Below are 23,308 nucleotides of genomic sequence, written 5' to 3'. Positions count from 1 at the left end.
CTGAGTCTATGGGGTAACAATGTGGGGATCCATCATCTTGCAACCACCAGAGAAATGGCTTCTGTTCCTCAGGCCATATTAAATGTTTCTTTCTGACCAACTGGATTCGTCAGCCTCTTTCTTCAGCCTCTCAGCAACCTCAGACTTTGGGGATAGGTTTGTATAGACCTGCTCACTGTGGAACCAATGAATTTAAATACTACCCAAGGATGAGTGATTCCCAATGGAGCTAGCGCACAGAATTACCTGAGGTGGCTCATGCCTGTAATCCTAGCACTCTGGGAGGCCGAGGTGGGCAAATTGCCTGAGCTCAGGAGTTCCAGACCAGCCTGGACAACATAGTGAAACCCAGTCTCTACTAAAATACGAAATACAAAAAATGGTGGCACATGCCTGTAATTCCACCTACTCAGGAGGCTGAGGCATGGGAATTGCTTGAACCCAGGAGGCAGAGGTTGCAGTGAGTGGAGATCATATCACTGCATTTCAGACTGGGCAACAGAGCAAGACTCTGTTTAAAAAAAAAAAAAAAAGAATTAGCTGAGGTTCTGCAGGTTGAAAATTTCTAATTTCCACACATCCCTTCTTCCCTCCTTGATAATCTCTCTCCATAAAGCCATGACTTCTCTTTGAGAATCACTGCAGTAAGAGTCTATCACTGATGACAAGGTGCTATGTTATATTCCGTAGGTATGTTGGCAAGAAAAAAATGTTGATATTGTGCTATACATAAAGCACAATAGAATTCTACTCAGTATAGCGTCGAACTATGAGTTCTTAATGCGCTTCTTGCTTGCATGTTTAAGAATACATAGATTAAGCCAGTTGTGTTAATCCTTAATCCCAGCATTTTGGGAGAATCGCTTGAGGCCAGGAATTCAAGACCGGCTTGGGCAACATAGCAAGACCCATGTCTCTACCAACAACAACAACAACAAAATAGTGAATAAATATGATGTAGTAGAGTTCTTCCACTAAAGATTTCTAAATCTCATCTATAAAACACTGCGTTACGTTTTAACCTTTTTCATAATTTTTGTGCAATCAGAGCAGCAATATGCACTTTAAGTCTCTGTTGTATTGTGTGCAATGGGAATGACTTAATGGACTGTGTTTATTAGAAGATGAAATGAGGTAATATTAGTAAAAATGCCTGGCACATAGTAGGTATTCATAATACTAAAGTTACTTCTATAAGAGATTTCAAGTCTGATAAAAAATGCAAGACAATGAGCCAGGCGAGGTGGCTCACACCTGTACCCAGCACTTTGGGAGGCTGAGGTAGGCAGATCACGAGGTCCAGAAATCGAGACCATCCTGGCTAACACAGTGAAACCCTGTCTTTGCTAAAAATACAAAAAATTAGCTGGGTGTGGTGGCACACGCTTATAGTCCCAGCTACTCAGGAGGCTGAGGCAGGAGAATCGCTTGAACCCGGGAGGCAGAGGTTGCAGTGAACTGAGATCCTGCCACCGCACTCCAGCCTGGGCAACAGACTGAGACTCTGTCTCCAAAAAAAAAAAAAAAAAATTGCAACACAAAAATCTATCCTTTGTTTTTGTTTTTTTTTTTGAGACGGAGTTTTGCTCTTGTTACCCAGGCTGGAGTGCAATGGCGTGATCTCGGCTCACTGCAACCTCCGCCTCCCGGGTTCAGGCAATTCTCCTGCCTCAGCCTCCTGAGTAGCTGGAATTACAGGCACACGTCACCATGCCCAGCTAATTTTTTTTTTTTGTATTTTTAGTAGAGACGGAGTTTCACCATGTAGACCAGGATGGTCTTGATCTGTTGACCTCGTGATCCACCCGCCTCGGCCTCCCAAAGTGCAGGGATTACAGGCTTGAGCCACCACGCCCAGCCAAAATCTATCCTTTGAAGAAAAAGCTAAGTCATGAACTTCTTTTCAAATACTTGCCTTAACATCTATTTCCAGCCTTTATATCTACAAAGAAAAGAAAATCTACACTGTCATATAATATTGGCATACCTGTTCTACACCTTCTACCTCTGGAATATAAAACTGCAGCATGTTCTGAATTCCATTTTTCAGAGTAATGATTGAACTAGGGCAGCTGGTACAAGAACCCTGGAGTTTCAGCTGTACGATGCCATCTTCAAAGCCTTTGTAGATTACATCTCCTCCATCTTCCTGCACAGTTGGCCTGTGAGGTCAAAGAATATTTATTACTTATTCTTTAAAATTCAAGTTATTATTGAAAAAATTTAATATAGCTCAGAGCTTACATGTTATAATGGTAAAATTCACAAAGTTAGAGCTCCTTTTAAAACAGAGAATAGTAACTGTGGCTAAGTTTTATTTATAATTTTAACTTTTTTTCACTTTCAGATAAAATACCAAAATTCACTCATACAAATATTTACTCCACTTACCACATTTAATCTTGTTTACCAATAATCTTTTCAAGGCTGGGAATGGTGGCTCACACCTGTATTCCCAGTAATTTGGGAGGCCAAGGTAGGAGGATTGCTTAAGCCCAGAAGTTAGAAGCTCAGTGAGCTATTATCATGCCACTGCAATCCAGCCTGGGTGACACAGAGAGACCCTGTCTCTAAAAAAAATTTTTTTTAATAAAAACTATGGGCTGGGTGCAGTGGCTCACACCTGTAATCCCAGCACTTTGGGAGCCGAGGTGGAAGGATCACAAGGTCAAGAGATCGAGACCATCCTGGCCAACATGGTGAAACCCCATCTCTACAAATAAATAAATTAATTAAATTAAATTAAAACTGTGACATTTTAAAGCATTTAAGATTTCAAATTTCCTAATAATTATTGTGATTACCTAAGATATACTCAGTCATTTCTTTTGAGTGAAGGAAGAGGGAGACTGTCACATGCTGGTGTCATTTTCAGGTAATTTTTCATTGAAATAAAACATTAATAAAGAAAAATGCTTAACTCATGTATGTACAGTTCACTACATTTTCACAAAGTGAACACACATTTAAAACCACCCAAACCAAGAAACAACACCAAGACTCCAGAAGTCCCCTTTGGGCTTTCTTCCAATCACTCCCCACAAACAAAACACAGCCATTATCCTAATTCGTATCACCACTGATTAGTTCTGCCTGTTTCTAAACTATATAATTTACAAATATGAGTTATATTTTTAAATAACATATAATAACTCTTTTGTATCTGGCTTCTTGTGCTCTTTGTGAGATTCATCTATGTTGCTGAATATAGTACTAGTCATTTACTCACATTGCTGCATAGTATTCCATTAAGTAAATATACCAGAATTTATTTATCCATTCTACTGTTGATGGACATTTAGGTTAATACTAGGTTTTGGTTTTTATAAATAGTGAAGCTATAAAGATTCCTAGAAATGTTTTTTGTTATGCATATATATTACTACTGGAAATACACCTGAAAGTGAAATTGCTGAATGAAGAGTATGAATATGTTGAGATCTAATAAATACTGCCATATAGTTTTCAGTTACATAAACTTACATTCCCACCAGCAGTATATGAGAGTTTCTGTTGCTCAACATCCTCACCAACAATTGGTGTTGTCAGTCTTAATAGTTTTAACTTTCTTAGTGGATTTGTACTAATATTTAATTGTGGTTTGTTTATTTTTTTATTTAATTTTTTTTTTTTTTTTGAGACAGAGTTTCGCTCTTGTTACCCAGGCTGGATGGAGTGCAATGATGCGATCTTGGCTCACCGCAACCTCCGCCTCCCAGGTTCAGCCAATTCTCCTGCCTCAGCCTCCTGAGTAGCTGGGATTACAGGCACACACCACCATGCCCAGCTAATTTTTTTGTATTTTTAGTAGAGACGGGGTTTCACCATGTTGACCAGGATGGTCTCGATCTCTTGACGTCGTGATTCACCCACCTCAGCCTCCCAAAGTGCTGGGATTACAGGCTTGAGCCACCGCACCTGGCCTGTGGTTTGAATGTTAATAATAACAAATAAGGTTAAGCACTTTTTCAAGTTTAGTGGCTACTCGTCGTTTTTTTTTTTTTTTTGAGACAGAGTCTCACTCTTGTCCAGGTTGGAATGCAGTGGCACGATCTCAGCTCACTGCAGCCTCCACATTCTGGGTTCATGTGATTCTCCTGCCTCAGCCTCCTGGATAGCTGGGATTATAGGCATGCACCCATATGCCTGGCTAATTTTTTTTGTATTTTTAGTAGAGATGGAGTTTCACCAGGTTGGCTAGGCTGATCTCGAACTACTGACTTCAGGTGATCCACCCACCTCAACCTCCCAAAGTGCTGTGATTATGGTGCGAGCCACCTCACCCAGCTGTTATTTGATTATCTTTTGTGAATTATCTGCTCCAGTCTCTGATTGTCTTTTTCTTACCAATTTGTACAAGTCATTTATATATTCTGTCATAAAAATGCATAAATATCTTCTAATCTGTGCTTTGCCTTTTCACTGTAAATGGCTTTTTTTTAACAGTCTCACTTTGTCACATAGGCTGGAGTACAGTGGCATGATCACAGCTCACTGCTACCTAAAACTCCTAGGTTCAAGGGAGCCTCCCCTACACCTCAGCCTCCTAAGTAGCTGGAATTGCACACATAAGCCACTGTGCCCAGCCAATGGCATCTTCTGATGAAGAGAGAGTCACAATTTTACTGTAGCCCAATTTATATGTATTTTCCTTGATTTTTATCTGATTTCTTATGTCCATTGAAAAAAAAATTTGCCTACCCAAAGGTCATACAAATTATCTATTTCTTTTCTTGTCTTTCCTTTTCTTTTCTCTTTCCCTCCCTCCCTTCCTTCCCTCTCTTTCTCTCTCTCTCTCTCTTTTGTTGCAGAGATGGCATTTCACTGTGTTGCCTAGGCTGGTCTCAAACTCCTAGGCTCAAGCAATCTGCCCCTCAGCCTCCCAAAATGTTAGGATTATAGGCATGAGCCACCATGCTTGGCCCCTATATCTCTTCTAAGTAGTATATAGTTGCATGCTTGGCCCCTATATCTCTTCTAAGCAGTATATAGTTGGTTTTGTTTTTTCACATCCAATTTGACAATCTTATTTTTGTTCATCAAAATATTGTCATTTAAACACCAATACTTTTGGATTTATATTATCATTTACTGTTTCCTATTTTGCACTGTTTTAAATTGATGAAGCACTTTGAATTCTATTTCTCCTCTCCATAGGCTTGAAACTTTTTTATATTGTTATTTTGGTGAGACAGGGTCTTGCTCTATCACCTAGACCAGGGTACAATGGTGTGATCAGAGCTCACTGCAGCCTCAACCTCCTGGGTTCAAGCAATCTTTCTGCCCCATGAGCAGCCAAGGCAGGTGCACACCACCACACCCACCTAATTTGTTAATTTTTTGTAGAGACAGGGTCTCACTATGCTGCCAGGGTGGTGTCTAACTTCTGGGCTCAAGCAATCCTCCTGCCTCAGCCTCCCAAAGTGCTAGGATTACAGGTGTGAGCACCATGCCCACCCTCTCATGCTTCTTTCCTATATCTTCTATTCTATTATCTCCCTGTGCTTCAAGCTGAGTATTTTCTAGTGACTTAAATTCCAGTATGCTAATCTTCTCTTCAACTATGTCCAATCTAATGTTAACCTAATCTAATGAGTTCTTAAGTTCAGTTATTATCATTTTAGTTCCGGAGTTACTCATTCTTTTTTTACAGATTCCAGTTCTCTGATGAAATTCTTCATCTTGCTATTTTTTTTAATTGCAGTTTTTTAAACACCGTGTGTTTAAAATATCCAGTATCTAGGTTTCCTATTAATCTGTTTTATTTTATTTTGGTTTAGTTTCTAGATAAGCCTAGCAATATCTGACTGAATTATGAACACTATAATCCCAGCACTTTAGGAGGCTGAGGCAGGTGGATCATCTGAGCACAGGAGTTTGAGACAACCCTGGGGAACATGGGGAAAACCCACCTCTAAAAAAATACAAAAATTAGCTAGGCATGGTGGCACATACCTGTAGTTCCAGCTACTCGGATGGCCAAGGTGGGAGGATCACTTACGCCTGGGAAGCTGAGGATGTAATAAGCCATGAGCGTGCCAATGCACTTCAGCCTGGGCAGCAAAGCGAGACCCTGTCTCCAATTTAAAAAAAAGGCCAGGTGCAGTGGCTTACACCTGTAATCTCAGCACTTTGGGAGGCTGAGGTGGACAGATCATGAGGTCAAGAGATCGAGACCATCCTGGCCAACATGGTGAAACCCTGTCTCTACAAAAAAAAAATACAAAAATTAGCTGGGTGTGGTGGCACACACCTGTAGTCCCAGCTACTAGGGAGACTGAGGCAGGAGAATTGCTTGAACCTGGGAGGCAGAGGTTGCAGTGAGCCGAGATAGTGCCACTGTACTCCAGCCTGGCACCTGGTGACAAAGCAAGATCAGTCTCAAAAAAAAAAAAAAAAGGATTCATCCTATGTTCTGGCAACAGCTCATCTACTTCAAAATTAAACTGACTTAATACTGGCCTACAGTCTTGTAAGCTTAGTCTACCTCTGATGTGTCTTCATTTTAAGAGTATAGTTCTCTGGAGAGCCTAACCAAGAGCTTGGATTTTTTTTTTTTTTGGAGACACTATCTCTGTCACCCAGGCTGGAATTCAATGGTGTGACCTTGGCTCACTGCAACCTCCGCCTCTGCTTCTGGATCAAGCAATTCTCCTGCCTCAGCCACCAGAGTAGCTGGGATTTGTCATAGAGATGGAGTTTCACCATGTTATCCAGGCTGGTCTCAAACTCCTGACCTTAATGTGATCCATCCACTTTGGCCTCCCAAAATGCTCATATTATAGGCATGAGCCACTGAGCCTAGCCAGGCTTGGATGTTTCTTAAGACCCAACCTCCTTGACAGAGCCTAAACTATAATTTTTGTCCCCCACCCCAGCACCATAAAACTGCCAAAGGTCTGCTCTGCCTTCCAAGCACTTTTTTTTTTTAGAACTTTTTAGCCTTTTTTACATGGCTACAAATAAGTAAGTGCCTTATGGGAGAAAATCTGAGTGATAGGCTTATTTTTCTTTTTTTAAAATTAATTATTACTATTTTTTTTTTCTTCTTTTGAGACAGAGTGTCACTCTAGAGTGCAGTGACAAGATCTTGGCTCACTGCAACGTCCACCTCTTGAGTTCAAGTGATTCTCATGCCTCTGTCTCCCAAGTAGCTGGGATTACAGGGGTGTGCCACCACACCTGTGTTGAGAAATATTAAGTCTATGAACATTGATGAATGCTGAGTGTATGATAGAATATATTGTTTGCTGGGAAGAACGATGGCAAGGAAAACCTGGCTGCCCCCTACTCCAAGTGGAAAACCACTTGGGGCATTTCAAAGTGGCAGGACAATGTATAAATATTATACACCAGTTATAACAACTCTTTTGAGATATCTGACTCTGCCCCCAGGGCTCCCTCTTGCAGAATACCTTTTCGTTTGTCTGTAATCAGTGGTAAATGGGCAACAACTGCCTACTTGGGATATCTTTGAGTTATGAGAAAATACAGAACACCTGTCTGTTAATAATAATCACCTGTCCAGAGAGAATAAATAGGTGGATCAGAATCTGCTGGAGGCCTTCAGCCTGGAATACCGTCAGCCCCTGAGGCTCTCAGTTTGGAAGGCTGCTGCCTGCTCCCACCCACAGACCCACTTTGCTGTTCTATCTGTGTGTCTGCCTCTCATTTCCTTCAGCGCCGCCTGGGTGGGGGTCTCTCTGGCTGAGCTGGTACTCGGTGCACCTGACTAATTTTTGTATTTTTAGTAGAGACACAGTTTTGCCATATTGGCCAGGCTGGTTTCGAACTCCTGACCCCAAGTGATCCACTTGCCTTGGCGGCCTCCCAGAGTGCTGGGATTACAGGCGTGAGCCACCCTACCTGGCCAATTAATTATTCCAATTGACAGAAAGTATATATATTTACGTGTACAACATGATGTTTTTAAATATGCATACACTGTGGAATGGCTACGTCAAGCTAATTAACATATACATTACCTCACATACTTATATTTTGTGTCAAGAACACTTAGTAGCTACCATCTTAGCAATTTTTTTTTTTTTGAGAAGAAGTTTTGCTGTGACCCAGGCTGGAGTGCAATAGTGCAATCTCAGCTCACTGCAACTTCTGCCTCCCGTGTTCAAGTGATTCTCCTGCCCTGTCTCCCAAGTATCTGGGATTATAGGTGCCAATCATTACGCCTGGCTAATTTTTGTATCTTTGGAAGAGATGGTGTTTTACCATGTTGGGCAGGCTGGTCTTGAACTCCTGACCTTAGGTGATCCACCATCCTCAGCCTCCCAAAGTGCTGGGATTACAGGCATAAGCCACCATGCCCAGCTGTAATTTTCAAGAATACAATATATTGTTATTAACTATAGGTTTACTTGGCTGGGCACAGTGGCTCACGCCTGTAATCCTAACACTTTAGGAGGCTGGGGTGGGCAGATCACGAGGTCAGGAGTTAGAGACCAGCCTGCCCAACATGGTGAAACCCTGTCTCCACTAAAAGTACAAAAATTAGCTGGGTGTGATGGCATGCACCTGTAATCCCAGCTACTCAGGAGGCTGAGGAAGGATAATTGCTTGAACACAGGAGGCGAGGTTACAGTGAGCCAAAATTGTGCCATTGCACTCCAGCCTGGGCGACAGAGCGAGACTCCATCGCAAAAAAAAACTATAGGCTTACTTTTCTTAACTTTCCTGCTCTTTAGGATCAAGATCCTTCAAATCAAGATTTCACTGGTAACCCAGAATTTTAATTTTTGTCTTCCCATCTACACAAATTTTCTGAAGGCCCAATGGTTTCTCTGATTCTTGGTAGCTGCCCTCTGCCCAGTTTCTCCTACCCTAGCTATACAGAAAGGAACAGCATATGCCTGAAGGGAAAACTCAGTGAGCTTCCCTTCTCTCCAGGATCTTGGCACCTCAAATCTTAGTTGCTCTGGCAGCTATTTAATGCCTTCAAACAAATTCTTTTTATTGTATTTTATCCAGCTTTTCTGGGAGTTATCAGCGTGACTGTTGTTCTGCTACAAGCAAAAGTAGAAGCCTGCTGTTCTCCACTCATTTAAATTTATTCTTTATGGGCAACATCCTGAAAATAGGTACTCATTCTCTCTTTACAACCTTCTCAAACATTAAGTCTTTTTTTTTCTTTTTAAGAAATTTGGTATTATAACAATATCAAACCTAAATTGAGACTGTAAAGAATACATTTCTTCATTTAATATGTTTAAATATATTGGATGGTTTAAAATTTTGAGTAAATGTAGAGAAGATACAGGGTTTAAATTCAATTGTCATGGTTACCTGTTGTGGTTTATATTAACTTGCACTTATTTAAAAAAATCTACTCTAATCTCATGGCCAACTAAAACTATATTGCTATAATGAAAAACGCCTCCAAAGCACTTGATTTCGGGTAGAGAGAGGAACACGTACCGTATTCTAGTATCTAACAATTCCTTAATCATTGCCACAACTTCATCATCTTCTTCAGATCCTAGAAATAATTACATATAAAAACATCAAGAGTAGAAATTTTATAGCCATGCAAATACAAGTATTAAAACAATGATTTTAATTACATTATTCATTAAATAAAACTATAGAATATGTAACCTGGTATGGAGATATCTTTTGGGAAACTGAAGAGACAATTATTCATTTGATTCTCTGGAAAAATTAAGGCATACCAATCAACTCAACATTTGATGATAAAGACGAATACACTAAAACGTCTTGATATTAGGGTTTGAATTTTTAAGCCAGTAAATTTGCAGACTTTCTCTGTTCTCAAGGATTGAAAGTATTAGAGAAAAGAGACTGAATTTTGATGGAAACTTTGAGACAAAAAGCCACACCTACTTTGTAAGTTACATCTTCAGTTTCTTTACTGGTTTTCAAAATGATAACCATACTAAATATAGATGTAAGCCTTCTGGAAATTTCTGAAATGTTCTTTTTTTTTTTCTTTTCGAGATAGAGTTTCACTCTGTTGCCCAGTCCAGAGTACAGTGGCATGATCACAGATCACTGCAGCCTCAACCTCCTGGGCTCAAGCAGTCCTCCTGCCTCAGCCTCCCAAGTAGTTTGGGACACAGGTGTGAGACAGCACACTCAGGCAATTTTTTTTATTTTTTGTAGAGATGGGGGTCTTGCTATGTTGCTGATATGGTTTGGCTGTGTCCCCAGTCAAATCTTGTCTCGAACTATAGTTCCCATAATCCCTGTTGTGGGAGGTAATTGAATTATGGGGGTGGTTACCCTCATGCTGTTCTCGTGATAGTGAGTGAGTCCTCACAAGACCTGATGGTTTTATAAGGGACTTTTCTCCCTATCGCTTGGCAGTTCTCCTTGCTGCCACCATGAGAATATGGACATGCTTCCTCTTCCGCCATGATCGTAACTTTCCTAAGGCCTCCCCAGCTATGCTGAACTGTGAGTCAATTAAACCTCTTTCCTTTATAAATTATCCAGTCTCGGGTATGTCTTTACTAGCAGCATGAGACAGGACTAATACAATTGCCCAAGATGATCTTCAACTCCTGGGCTCAAGTGATCCTGCTGCCTTCGCCTCCCAAAGTGCTGAGATTACAAGCATGAGCCGTGACTGGACTCTGAAATGTTCTACAAATCTTCTGAGCAAAAAGGTAGCCTTTGAGAAAACCACAAATGTAGAGATTTCATATTACATTATAACATACACTAGATTCTGGCAACCCCACAAATAATGACTATTAAAATTAAATTATATTAACTTTGAGTTTTTTAAGAAAAGAAATAAAACATGGCTCATGCCTGTAATCCCAGCACTTTGGGAGGCTGAGGTGGGCACATCACTTGAGGTCAGGAGTTCCAGACCAGCCTGGCCAATATGCCGAAACCCTGTCTTTACTAAAAATACAAAAATTAGCCAGGCATGGTGGTGGGTGCCTGTAATCCCAGCTACTCGGGAAGCTGAGACATAAGAATCACTTGAAACCAGATGCAGAGGTTGCAGTGAGCCAAGATCATGCCACTGTACTCCAGCCTGGGTGACAGAGCAAGACTCTGCCTCAAAAAAAAAAAAAAAAAAGACAAGACAAATAAAACACACAGAAGGGCAGGGCATGATGGCTCACGCCTATAATCCCAGCACTTTGGGAGGCCAAGGCAGGTGGCTCACCTGAGGTCAAGAGTTTGAGACCAGCCTTGCCAACATGGTCTCTACTAAACCTGTATATTTATATTTTTAGTAGAGAAACCCTGTCTCTACTAAAAATATAAAAATTGGCTGGACATGGTGGCACATGCCTGTAATCTAAGCTACTTGGGAGGCTGTGGCAGGAAAATTGCTTGAACCCAGGAGACAGAGGCTGCAGTGAGCTGAGATGGCACCACTGCACTCCAGCCTGGGCAAAAGAGTAAGACTCCACCTCAAAAAATAAAATAAAATAAAACAAATAAAAATAAATAAATTCGTTGGGGGAAAAAAGCTCAAAAGCTAAAATTCAGTAAACCTATATTCTACTTGCCCACCATCCCTTCCACAGACAATCACTGTCATGAGTTTAGTTTCTATCTTCCCAGCATGTGTTTACATTTACATGTATAAATTAACACAAATGAGATTACACTATACACACTCTTCTATATCTTGCTCTTTTCTATGTAATATATCTTGAAGGTCATTCCCCATTGGCATATACAAATATGCCACAATATTTAAAATAGGTGCACAGTAACTTTTATATAGATTTGTCTTTGGCCAGTTTCTTCATTATTTCAGTTGGAGCTGCTTGAATGTTTACACAGTTTGCTGCTATTTCTAACAATCCTGCAACATACTTGCTTATATAAATACACATCAAAAGGCCGGGCTCGGTAGCTCACATCTGTAATCCCAGCACTTTAGGAGGCTGGGGTGGGTGGATCACTTGAGATCAGGAGTTTGAGACCAGCCTTACCAGGTGGTGGAACCCCATCTCTACTAAAAATACAAAATTTAGCTGGGTGTGTTGGCAGGTGCCTATAATCCCAGCTACTCAGGAGGCTTAGGCAGAAGAATCGCACTACTGCACTCCAGCCTGGGTGACAGAGTAAAGCTCAGTCTCAAAAAAAAATTATACACACACACACATCAATGTACTTTTGCAGCAATTATATTTATGAGATAAATTCCTACTGGTGGGATATCTGAGTAAACAGGCTTGTGCTTTTTTTTTTTTTTTGAGACAGAGGTTTGCTCTTTTTGCCCAGGCTAGATTGCAATGGCGTAACCTTGTCTCACTACAACCTCTGCCTCTTGAATTCAAGTAATTCTTCTACCTCAGCCTCCTAAATAGTTAGGATTATAGGCATCTGCCATCACACATGGCTAAGTTTTTGTATTTTCAGTAGAGATGTGGTTTTGCCTGTTGGTCTGGCTGGTCTCAAACTCCTGACCTCAGGTGATCCACCAGCCTCAGCCTCCCAAATTACTGGGATCCACCAGCCTCAGCCTCCCAAATTACTGGCATAAGCCACCACGCCTGGCCAGCTTGTGCATTTTTAATGTTAGTAGATATAGTCAAATTACTCTAAAAAAGTCATAAGGATTACATATAGATCAATCAAGCATGTAGTACTAAAAATTTCCATAAATGATACATACATTTGAATTTTCCTTTTTCACTTAATATTTTCTTTTTTGTTTCCATGTTGGTATCTCCCAATCTAGCTCATTCCTTTTAACTGCCAGTATAGTAAAAAATATTTCAGTGGGCCAGGCACGGTGGCTCATGCCTGTAATCCCAGCATTTTGGGAGGCTGAGGCGGGTGGATCACCTGAGGTCAGGAGTTTCAGACGAGCCTGGCCAACAGAGCAAAACACCATCTCTACTAAAAATACAAAATTTAGCCAGCGTGGGGGCACATGTCTGTAATCCTCGGGAGGCTGAGGAAGGAGAATCTCTTGAACCTGGGAGGTAGAGGTTGCAGTGAGCCAAGATCATGCCACTGCATTCCAGCCTGTGCGACGGGGGCAAGACTCCATCTTAAAAAAAAAAAATTTCCAGTGAACATGTTTATACCTGTTGCCTTGTGCACATGTCTAAGACTCTTACTCTATATCTAAAAGTATACCTGTATCATCTAAAGACAATTATACAAATGTTTCTGTATGTCATAGTCTATTTAGCATTGCTACAGAGGAATGACTGAGTCTGGGTAATTTATAAAGAAAAAAAAAGTTGGTTGATTCCGATGACTAGAAAAGTTGACTTGGCATCTGGTGAGGGCCTCAAGCTGCTTCACCTCATGGAAGAAGGAGAAGGGGAGCTGGCCCATGCAGAGATCACATGGTGAGAAAGGAAAGAGATAGGTTACTGGGGCTCTTCTTAGCACTCAGCTCCCAAGGGAACTAATAGAGTAAGAACTTACTCACATCCCCTCGCACTCCCAGCTCTTTCAGAGGGCATTCATGACTCACTCACCTCCCATTAGGCTCCACCTCCAACACTGGGATCAAATTTCAACATGAGATTTGGAGGGGACAAACATCCAAACTACAGCAGTATATATGTATATGTATGCACATATAAACATTCAGTTTTTGTGGTCAATGCTTATTAACATTGATCAACTATTAGAACTAATAAGCATTAACCCTGACAGATATAACATCAATATACAAAAATCAACAGTATTCCTATACCCAATGCCCCAAATTAGAAAACATTATTTTAAAACAGATACAGGGCCAAGTGATGTGGCTCACGTCTGTAATCCCAGCACTTTGGCAGGCCAAGGTGGGCAGATCACCTAAGGTCAGAAGTTCGAGAGCAGCCTGGCCAACATGGCAAAAACCACATCTCTACTAAAAATACAAAAATCAGCTGCTCAAGAGGCTGAGGCAGGAGCATTGCTTGAACCCAGGAGGCAGAGGTTGCAGTGAGCTGAGATTGCGCCATCACACTCTAGCCTGGACAACAAAGCAAGACTCTGTTAAAAAAAAAAAAAACCCAAAAAACAGATAGAGGCAGCACAGTGCAGTGGTTAAGAGCATGAACGCTGGAGCCAGACTACCCAAAGTTTGTATCTATCTCTGCCACTTGCTACCTGTGTGATCTTCAACAAACTACTCAACCTTTCAGTGCCTGAGCTTTCTCATGTATGAAATGTAGTAACAGTTGCTATCTTATAAGGTTATTTTAAGAATTAAGTGAGTTTATACTTGTAAAGTGCTTAGAATTGTGCTTGAAATACAGTAATAAGTGCTTACTAACAAAATAAGAACCATTTATGACCACAAAACCTATATGGTACCTAGAACTAACATGAGCTCATACCAAGAAAATAACATAAGAGAAGTCTCAAGTAAATGGGAAAATTTGGGGATGAAAAAATATCAATGTTGAAGAAATGTTAATTCTCCCAAATTTAATCTATAAATTTAATGCAATTTCAACCAAACTCTTGAATGGGTTTTTCAGAGACTTTACAAGATGATCATTAAATTTACAATGAAGAATAAAGCGATCAGATGACCAGAAAGTTTTTTTGAGATCAGGAGTTTGAGACCAGCCTGGCCAGATGGTAAAACCCCATCTGGGAGACAGAGGCATAGGAATCACTTGAACTCAGGAGATGGACATTGCAATGAGCCAAGATCATGTCACTGTACTCTAGAGTGACACTCTGTCTCAAAAGAAGAAAAAAAATAGTAATAATTAATTTAAAAATAAAGACAAATAAGCCCATCACTCAGATTTTCTCCCATAAGGCATTTACTTATTTGTAGCCATGTAAAAAAGGCTAAAACGTTTTTTAAAAAAAGTACTTGGAAGGCAGAGCAGACTTTTGGCAGTTTTATGGTGCTGGGGTGGGGGACAAAAATTAGAGTTTAGGCTCTGTCAAGGAGGTTGGGTCTTAAGAAACATCCAAGCCTGGCTAGGCTCAGTGGCTCAGGCCTATAATATGAGCATTTTGGGAGGCCAAAGTGGATGGATCACATTAAGGTCAGGAGTTATCATTTGCTAAGAATATAACTAAGGAAGAATTAATATTCAGAATATTTATATGTATACAGAGAGAATGAGATTTTTAAAAATTTTTTTAAGAGATGTGGTCTAGTTCTATCACCCGAGATGGAGTATAGTGGTGTGAACATGGCTCACTGCAGCCTCATAGGCTCAAGCAATCCTCCCACCTCAGATTGTCAAGTAGGTGGGACTACAGGCACACATTACCACGCCCAGCTAATTTTTGTATTTGTTTGTAGAGACAGGGTTTCGCCATATTGCCCAGGCTAGTCTCAAATTTCTGAGCTCACACAATCTGCCGCCTTGACCTCCCTAAGTGCTGGGATCACAGGTGTGGGGCATGATGTCAGGCCCAGCATATTTTTTAAAAACATGCTTAAATAAATATATGGGCCAGATGGTGGTGGTTCATGCTTATAATCTCAATACTTTGAGAGGCTGAGGCAGGAGGATCACTTGAGGCCAGGAATTTGAGACCAGCCTGGGCAACATAACAAGATCTCATCTCTACATAAAAATTTTTTTTTTTTTTCAGACAGAGTCTCGCTCTGTTACCAGGCTGGAGTGCAGTGGTGCAATCTGGTCTGGGCTCACTGCAATCTCCGCCTCCTGGGTTCAAGCGATTCTCCTGCCTCAGCCTCCTGAGTAGCTGGCATGTACCACCATGCCCAACTAATTTTTGTATTTTTAGTAGAGACGGGGTTTTATCATTGTTAGCCAAGATGGTCTCAATCTCTTGACCTCATGACCTCCCACCCTGCCTTGACTTCCCAAAGTGCTGGGATGACAGGCGTGAGCCATCATGCCTGGCTTCTACAAAAAAATTTTAAAAATAAAGACATTAACCAGTCATGGTAGCAGGTGCCTATAGTCCCAGCTACTTGGAAGATGGAGGCAGGAGGATTGCTTTAGCTTGGGAAGCTAAGCTGTAGTGAACAATGATCATGCCACTGCACTCCAGCTTGGGTGACAGAGCAGGTCACTGTCAAAAAAAAAGATAGATGACAATTTTTTTTTTAAGTGGAAAAGATATAAATAGAAAATTTACTGACAAGAAAAGTAAATGGCCAATAAACATATGAAACTCTTCACACTCAGTATTAATCAAGGAAATACAATTGAAACAAGATACCAGCCAGGCGTGGTGGCTCACACTTATAATCCCAACACTTTGGGAGGCCGAGGCAGGCGGATCATGAGATCAGGAGTTTGAGACCAGCCTGGTCAACACAGTGAAACCCCATCTCTACTGAAAATACAAAACTTAGCTGGGTGTATTGGCGGGCACCTGTAATCCCAGCTACTTGAGAGGCTGAGGCAGGAGAATGGCTTGAACCCGGGAGACAGAGGTTGCGATAAGCCGAGATCTCACCATTACACTCCAGCCTGGAGCAAAGAGAAGAGCAAAACTCCATCTCAAAAAAAGAAAGATACCATTTTATACCCAACATACTGGTAAAAATAATAATAGTAATAATAAGAGACACTAAATGATGACAAACATGTAAGAAAGTTGAAATTCTTACAATATACTGCTAATTGCACCATTGCACTCTAGCCTGGGAAACAAGTACAAAACTCCATCTCAAAAAAAAAGATACTATTTTATACCCAACATACTGGGTTAAAAAAATAATAAGAGACACTAAATGATGACGAAGATGTAAGAAAGTTGAAAATTTGAACGATCCAAGATGGCCGATCGCTAACATCTCGGGATTGCAGCGCCCAGTGAAAGCTCGGAGAACGAGAGGATGCCACACTTTCAGACAAATTTTGGTCACTCACGGAGCAGAAGATTCCCAGTGGAGGAGCTCCACGGGTCGCCAGCGCGACTCTTGTGGCCGGCGCAGCAGTTTTGCCGGCACCTCAGTGCGGCAGCGCTCGGTGCAGAGTAAACAGGACTGGTTCCCCTTCTGACAGAGGTTTGGAGCTCCGGGAAGGCAGAGTCGCCTATTACGGACTCAAGAAGGAAGCCAGACTGGAGATTCCTGGGCAGAAAAGCACCATCAGTCTTAACGCCACTGTTTTGGCCTGCACAGTGGGTTGCTCATCTTTCGGTCCTGGGAATTAACAACTTGGACGTGCACTCAGAGACCTAATTTGAAAGTTGGTAATTACAAAGACAACAGGTGGATAAATTTACAATGATGGGAAGAAACCAGCATAAAAAGGCTGAGAATACTCAAAATCAGAACGCTTCTCCCTCTAAAGAGGATCACAGTTCCTCATCAACAAGGGAACAAGACTTGATGGAGAACGAGTGCATCCCATTAACAGAATCAGGCTTTAGAAGATGGATAATAAGAAACTTCTGTGAGTTAAAAGAACATGTTGTAGCCCAATGTGAAGAAACTAAGAGGGGCCAGGCACGGTGGCTCAAGCCTGTAATCCCAGCACTTTGGGAGGTCAAGGCGGGTGGATCACAAGGTCAAGAGATTGAGACCATCCTGGTCAACATGGTGAAACCCCATGTCTAGAAAAAATGCAAAAAATTAGCTGGGCATGGTGGCGCGTGCCTGTAATCCCAGCTACTCAGGAGGCTGAGGCAGGAGAATTGCCTGAACCCAGGAGGCAGAGGTTGTGGTAAGCTGAGATCGCACCATTGCACTCCAGCCTGGGTAACAAGAGCAAAACTCTGTCTCAAAAAGAAAAAAAAAAAAACTAAGAACTTTGAAAAAAAGGTTTGATGAAATCCTAATGAGAATAGACAATTTAGGAATATAAGTGAATTAATGGAACTCAAGAATACAATGCAGGAACTCCAAGAAGTATGCACAGGTTTAAACACTCAAATTGTTCAAGCAGAAGAAAGGATATCAGAGGTCAAAGTCCAACTTAATGAAATAAAATGAGAAGACAAGATTAGAGAAAAAAGGATAAAAAGGAATGAGCAAAGTCTCCAAGAAATGTGGGACTATGTGAAAAGACCAAATTTACATTTGATAGGTGTACCTGAATGTGACGGAGAGAATGAATCCAAGCTGGAACATACCCTTCAGGATATTATTCAGGAAAATTTTCCTAAACTAGCAAAGCAGGTCAATATTCAACCCCAGGTAATACAGAGAACACTACAAAGATATTCCTCAAGAAAAGCAACCCCAAGGCACATAATCGTTAGATTCACCAGGGTTGAAATGAAGGAGAAAATACTAAGGGCAGCCAGAGAGAAAGGTCAGGTTACTCACAAAGGGAAGCCTATCAGACTTATAGCAGATCTCTCAGCAGAAACTCTACAAGCCAGAAGAGAGTGGGGGCCGATATTCAACATCCTTAAAGAACAGAACTTTCAGCCCAGAATTTCATATCCAGCCAAACTAAGCTTCACAACTGAAGGAAAAATAAAATCTTTTATGAACAAGCAAGTACTCAGAGATTTTATTACCACCAGGCCTGCTTTACAAGAGCTTCTGAAAGAAGCATTACACACAGAAAGAAACAACCAGTATTAGCATTTCTAAAAATATACCAAAAAGTAAAGAGCATCAACAAAAAGAAGAATTTACATCAACGAATGGATAAAATAGCCAGTTAACATCAAATGGCAGTAACCCTAAATTTAAATCGACTAAATCCCCAATCAAAAGACACAGCCAAAACCCAACGGCATGTTACATCCAGACCCATTTCACATGCAAGGATACACACAGACTCAAAACGAAGGGATGGAGAAAGATTTAACAACCAAATGGAGAGCAAAAATAAATAAATAAATAAAAAGCAGGAGTTGCAATTCTCATATCTGATAAAATAGATTTTAAAGCAACAAAGATATAATGGTAAAAGGATCAATGCAACAACAAGAGCTAACGATCCTAACACCCAGATACATAGAGACTTAGACTCAATGAGACAGAAAATTAATAAGGATATCAAGGACTTAAACTCAGATCCGGAACAAGTAAACTTAATAAATATTTATAGAGCTCTCCACTTTAAATACACAAAATATACATTCCTGTCAATACCACATCACACCTACTCATAGGTTTAAATGAAACATTGATTGGCCATTATTAATACCCATTTTTTTTAGAATAAAGCAACATTTCCATTCTCTCTCCCTCTTTTTCTTCCTCTTTCTTCCTCTCTCCTTCACTCCTTTTTTTTCTTTCCTTCTCTCAAAAAAAGAAAAAAAGAAATCAACTTGTAGACCTCTAGATCCAGGTCAGCAATATCTCTCTCATTGCTTGATTTCCTTCCTTCCCTTCTTTCCCTCCCTCTCTCTCTCCTTCCCTCCCTCCCTTCCCTCCTCCCTCCCTTCCTCCTTTCCTCCCTTCCTGCCTTCCTCCCTTCCTCCCTTCCAAAAAAAAAAAGAAAGTTCAAATTCTTACAATATACTGCTAATATGCATTTAATTAGATCAACTTATGATATAGCAATTCCACATCTAGGAACATCATCTAACGAAGCTCTTGGCCAGGCACAATGGCTCACTCCTGTAATCCCAAAACTTTGGAAGGCCAAGGGGGGTGGATCACTTGAGGTCAGGAGTTTGAGACCAGCCTGGCCAACATGGCAAAACCCGTCTCTACTAAAAATACAAAAGTTAGCTGGGCGTGTGGTGCACACCTGTAATCCCAGCAACTCAGGAGGATGAGGGAGAATCTTGAACCTGGGAGACAGAGGTTCCAGTGAGCTGAGATGGTGCCACTGCACTCCAGCCTGGATAACAGAGTCTGTCTCAAAAATAAATAAATAAACAAATAAATAAAGAAGCTCTCCACATATTCACAAATCAACTTGTACAAGAATGCCCACTACAGCAATATTTATGATAAAAATTAGTACAAAACTTCATTTGAACACAAAGGAACAAATTAACTATATCTTATTCCTCTAATGAAATACTATCCAGCATGTAAAATGGGTAAACTAGAACTATATTTTTTGAAATGGATATATTTTTAAAATATTATACTTAGTAAAAAAAAGCAAGCTGCAGTACAACACAAGATATTTAAGGTTGGGCACAGTGGTTCACACCTGTAATCCCAGCATTTTGAGAGGTCAAGGTAGGTAGATCACCTGGGGTCAGGAGTTCAAGACCAGCTTGGCAAACATGATGAAATCTGACCTCTACTAAAAATACAAAAATTAGCTGGGTGTGGTGGTGCACGCCTGTAATCTCAGCTACTTGGGAGGCTGAGGCATAAGAAACATTTGAACCTGGGAGGCAGAGGTTGCCGTGTGCTCACCTCATATCACTGCACTCCAGCCTGGATGACAGAATGAGAGTCTGTCTTTAAAAAAAAAAAAAAAATTTAAAACTTAAGAACAAAAACTAATACTATCTATTCCCTGCAGAGACTTACATGTATAATAAAAGTGTAAAAACAAACCAAGTTTACACACATCTCTGAAAATAGAAAGGGAGAAGGGATGAGGACGTAGTGGTTTTAGCTGTTTCTTTTTTTATTTACTTTATGCTTTAGAATCTAACACTGTATGTTTAATATTTTATTTTAAATGAGTCTAAAGCAACTGTGGCAAAAGATAACATTTGTTTTGTTTTTCCTAAAAGCCCATTCTATAACTTAATTAACATTTGTTAAATATGAGTGAAGGGCATATTGGTAAGCATGATATTATTTTCTGCATGTTTGAAAATTTTTATAATTGAAAATTTTGGTTTTATATTATAATGCCAATTTATATACAAGTTTTCAAAATGATATATAAATTCCCATAGACATCTATATTTATATGACTTCTGAAATAAAGGTAAATGTGAAAATAGAAAAGTCTAAAAAAAAGACAGATATTAATTACTCAATACAACATGTTACCTGCTTCTCCTGAAGGTGTTTCCTCAGTAACTAGCGGTAAGCCAGATGCAAAGAAGTCCATAATTGTTGCATAAATATCTGGTTTCAGTAAATTCCAGTCTAATTCTTCATTTTCCTATAAACATTTAAAGGAAAATGCTATATTTTCAGGCAAGGGCAAAGACGCATATAGAACATTACCTTATACGTCTTAAGAATCTTTTCCTGGCCAGGTGTGATAGCTCATACCTGTAATCCCAAAGCTGAGGCAAGAGGATTGCTCAAGTCCAGGAGTTCAAGACTAGCCTTGGCAACATAGTGAGACTTCATCTCTTTTTATATTTTTTAAAATAATATATAATTGGAAAGGAAGAAAGAAAAAAGAGAAAAGAAGCGGAAAAAAGGAAAGGAGGAAGGAAGGCAAGCAGGCAGGCAAAGTGAAGGAGAAGGGAAAAGGGAAAGGGAAAAGAAGAAAAAATAAAGAAAAGAAAAAAGTATCTTTTCCTGTATACATACTATACCTACGCAATGGCAACCATTTCTGAATACATATTAGCTCCACATCTTAAAGGGTGCTGTTTAAATGACTTTCAGAAGATAAAATCTTAAACATCCTCTATTCATTCATTAAATTATTCACTTATCAAACTTTCATTGTGTTGTATGTACTATGTATAGGGGATGATTTAAATGATTAAAAGACAAAATATTACATGGATTTTCTGTCTTTCAAGAGGATGATAAAGAGATTGCCATTCTTTAAAAAAAAAATAGGATGTAATTGCTTGATCAAGTATACAAGACAGCCTACAACTGTTCAAAAAATTTACTTACCTATATTACTTAAAGGGTATGAAAGAAATTCAGCCAGGCATGGTGGCTCAAGCCTGTAATCCCAGCGCTTTGGGAGGCCAAAGCAGGTGGATCATCTGAGGTCACGAGTTTGAGATGAACCTGGCCAACATTGAAACCCTGTCTCTACTAATAATACAAAAATTAGCCAGGCGTGGTGGTGCGGGCCTGTGATTCCAGTTACTTGGGAGACTGAGGAAGAATCACTTGAACCTGGGAGGTGGAGGCTGCAGTGAGCCGAGATCGTGCCACTGCATTCCAGCCTAGGTGAGAAGAGCAAAAGTGTCTCCAAAAAAAAAAAAAAAAGGAAATGAACAAACAAAAAAAAAGAAATTAAATGATATAACTGTAGAATCAATGTTATTCTGCTAGAGGACCTGTGGACTGTCAAGAAGACTGGTCTCCTAAAGAAGGATTCCGTAACTGTTTCACCCATATACCTGGCCAACTAGTTGTTTCCATAAATAAAAAGATGAAATTATTAAATACCTAAATAGAATTAATATCTACAAAAAGAAAGGCAACATGTTTTGTTCTAGTTTTTCAGTTATTTTTAACTTTTTAAGTTAAAAATTTTTTTTTTTTTAGAGACAGGGTCTAGTTCTGTCACCCAGGCTGGAATGCAGTGGCACAATCATAGCTCACTGCAGCCTAGACCTCTGAGGGTAAAGTGATCCTCCCACCTCAGCCTCCTGAGTAGCTGAGACTACAGGCATGTACCACCAAGCCTGGATAATCATTTTTATGTTTTATGTTTTGTTTTGTTTTTTTATAAAGATGGCATCTCACTATGCTTCATAGGTTGATATCCAACTCCTGGCCTCAAGTGATCCTACTACCTCAGCCTCCCAAAATGCAGGGATTTCAGGCATGAGCCATAGCACTTGGCCTGTTCCAGTTTTTCAAAGGGAGGTTCTATAGGAGGAAAAAATATTAGATGCAGTCTATTTAGACTCTTAGGATCCTGTTAGCTAGAGACTATACTTAAATACTATTAAAAATTGAGGCTGGGCATAGTGGCTCAAAACTGTAATCCCAGCACTTTGGGAGGCCAAGGCAGGAGGACTGCTTGAGCCCAGGAGTTTCAGGCCAGGCCAGGCAACATAACAAGACCCTATCTCTACAAAAAAATTAAAAATTCACTGGACATGTTAAAACCCAATAGTCCTGCCTACTAGGAGGCTGAAGAGAAGGACTGCTTGAGCCCAGGAGGTTGAGGCTGCAGTATGTCACATTCATGTCACTGCAGTCCAGTATGGGCAAAAAAGAAAGATCCTGTCTCAAAAAAAAAAAAAGAATTGAGTCAACATAGATAAAAGAAACTATTTTAATTCATGGATTAAGAACCAATTTAGAGGCTGAGTGCAGTAGCTCACATTTGTAATCCCAGTATTTTGGAAGGCCGAGAAGGGTGGATCACTTGAGGTCAGGTGTTCGAGACAAGCCTGGACAACATGGTAAAACCCTGTCTCTACTAAAAATACAAAAATTAGCTGGGTGTGGTGGCACATGCCTGTAATCCCAGCTGCTCAGAAGGCTGAGGCAGGAGAATCACTTGAACCCAGTAGGCTGGGGTTACAGTGAGCCGAGATGGCTCCACTGCCCTCCAGGCTGGACAGCAGAGTAAGATACTGTATCAAAAACAACAACAACAAAATACAAAACAAAGAATGAATTTAGAGACAGTACATA

General features: G+C 40.3%; 1 protein-coding gene across 14 annotated transcripts in view; it reads right to left on the bottom strand.

The window, feature by feature from the left end:
- NFU1 (NFU1 iron-sulfur cluster scaffold) overlaps positions 1-23,308 on the bottom strand; it is a 44,630-nt gene that overhangs the window by 2,103 nt on the left and 19,219 nt on the right. For 9 of the 14 annotated variants that reach the window (XM_078349157.1, XM_078349161.1, XM_078349162.1 and 6 more), the window contains 3 exons: positions 20,786-20,900; positions 9,433-9,493; positions 1,988-2,162 (listed from right to left, as the gene is read on the bottom strand). In XM_078349157.1, the coding sequence (XP_078205283.1) occupies positions 1,988-2,162; positions 9,433-9,493; positions 20,786-20,900 (351 nt within the window). Of the gene's footprint in view, positions 1-393; positions 512-1,987; positions 2,163-9,432; positions 9,494-20,785; positions 20,901-23,308 lie in introns of all 14 variants that reach the window. The other 5 variants (XM_054244871.2, XM_054244873.2, XM_054244867.2 and 2 more) reach the window with 1 other exon arrangement.

The sequence above is a fragment of the Callithrix jacchus genome, chromosome 14, assembly GCF_049354715.1.
Source record: "Callithrix jacchus isolate 240 chromosome 14, calJac240_pri, whole genome shotgun sequence".
Taxonomy (NCBI): domain Eukaryota; kingdom Metazoa; phylum Chordata; class Mammalia; order Primates; family Cebidae; genus Callithrix; species Callithrix jacchus.
Note: the sequence above shows the minus strand (reverse complement) of the source record. Positions and strands in the feature narration are given on the sequence as shown.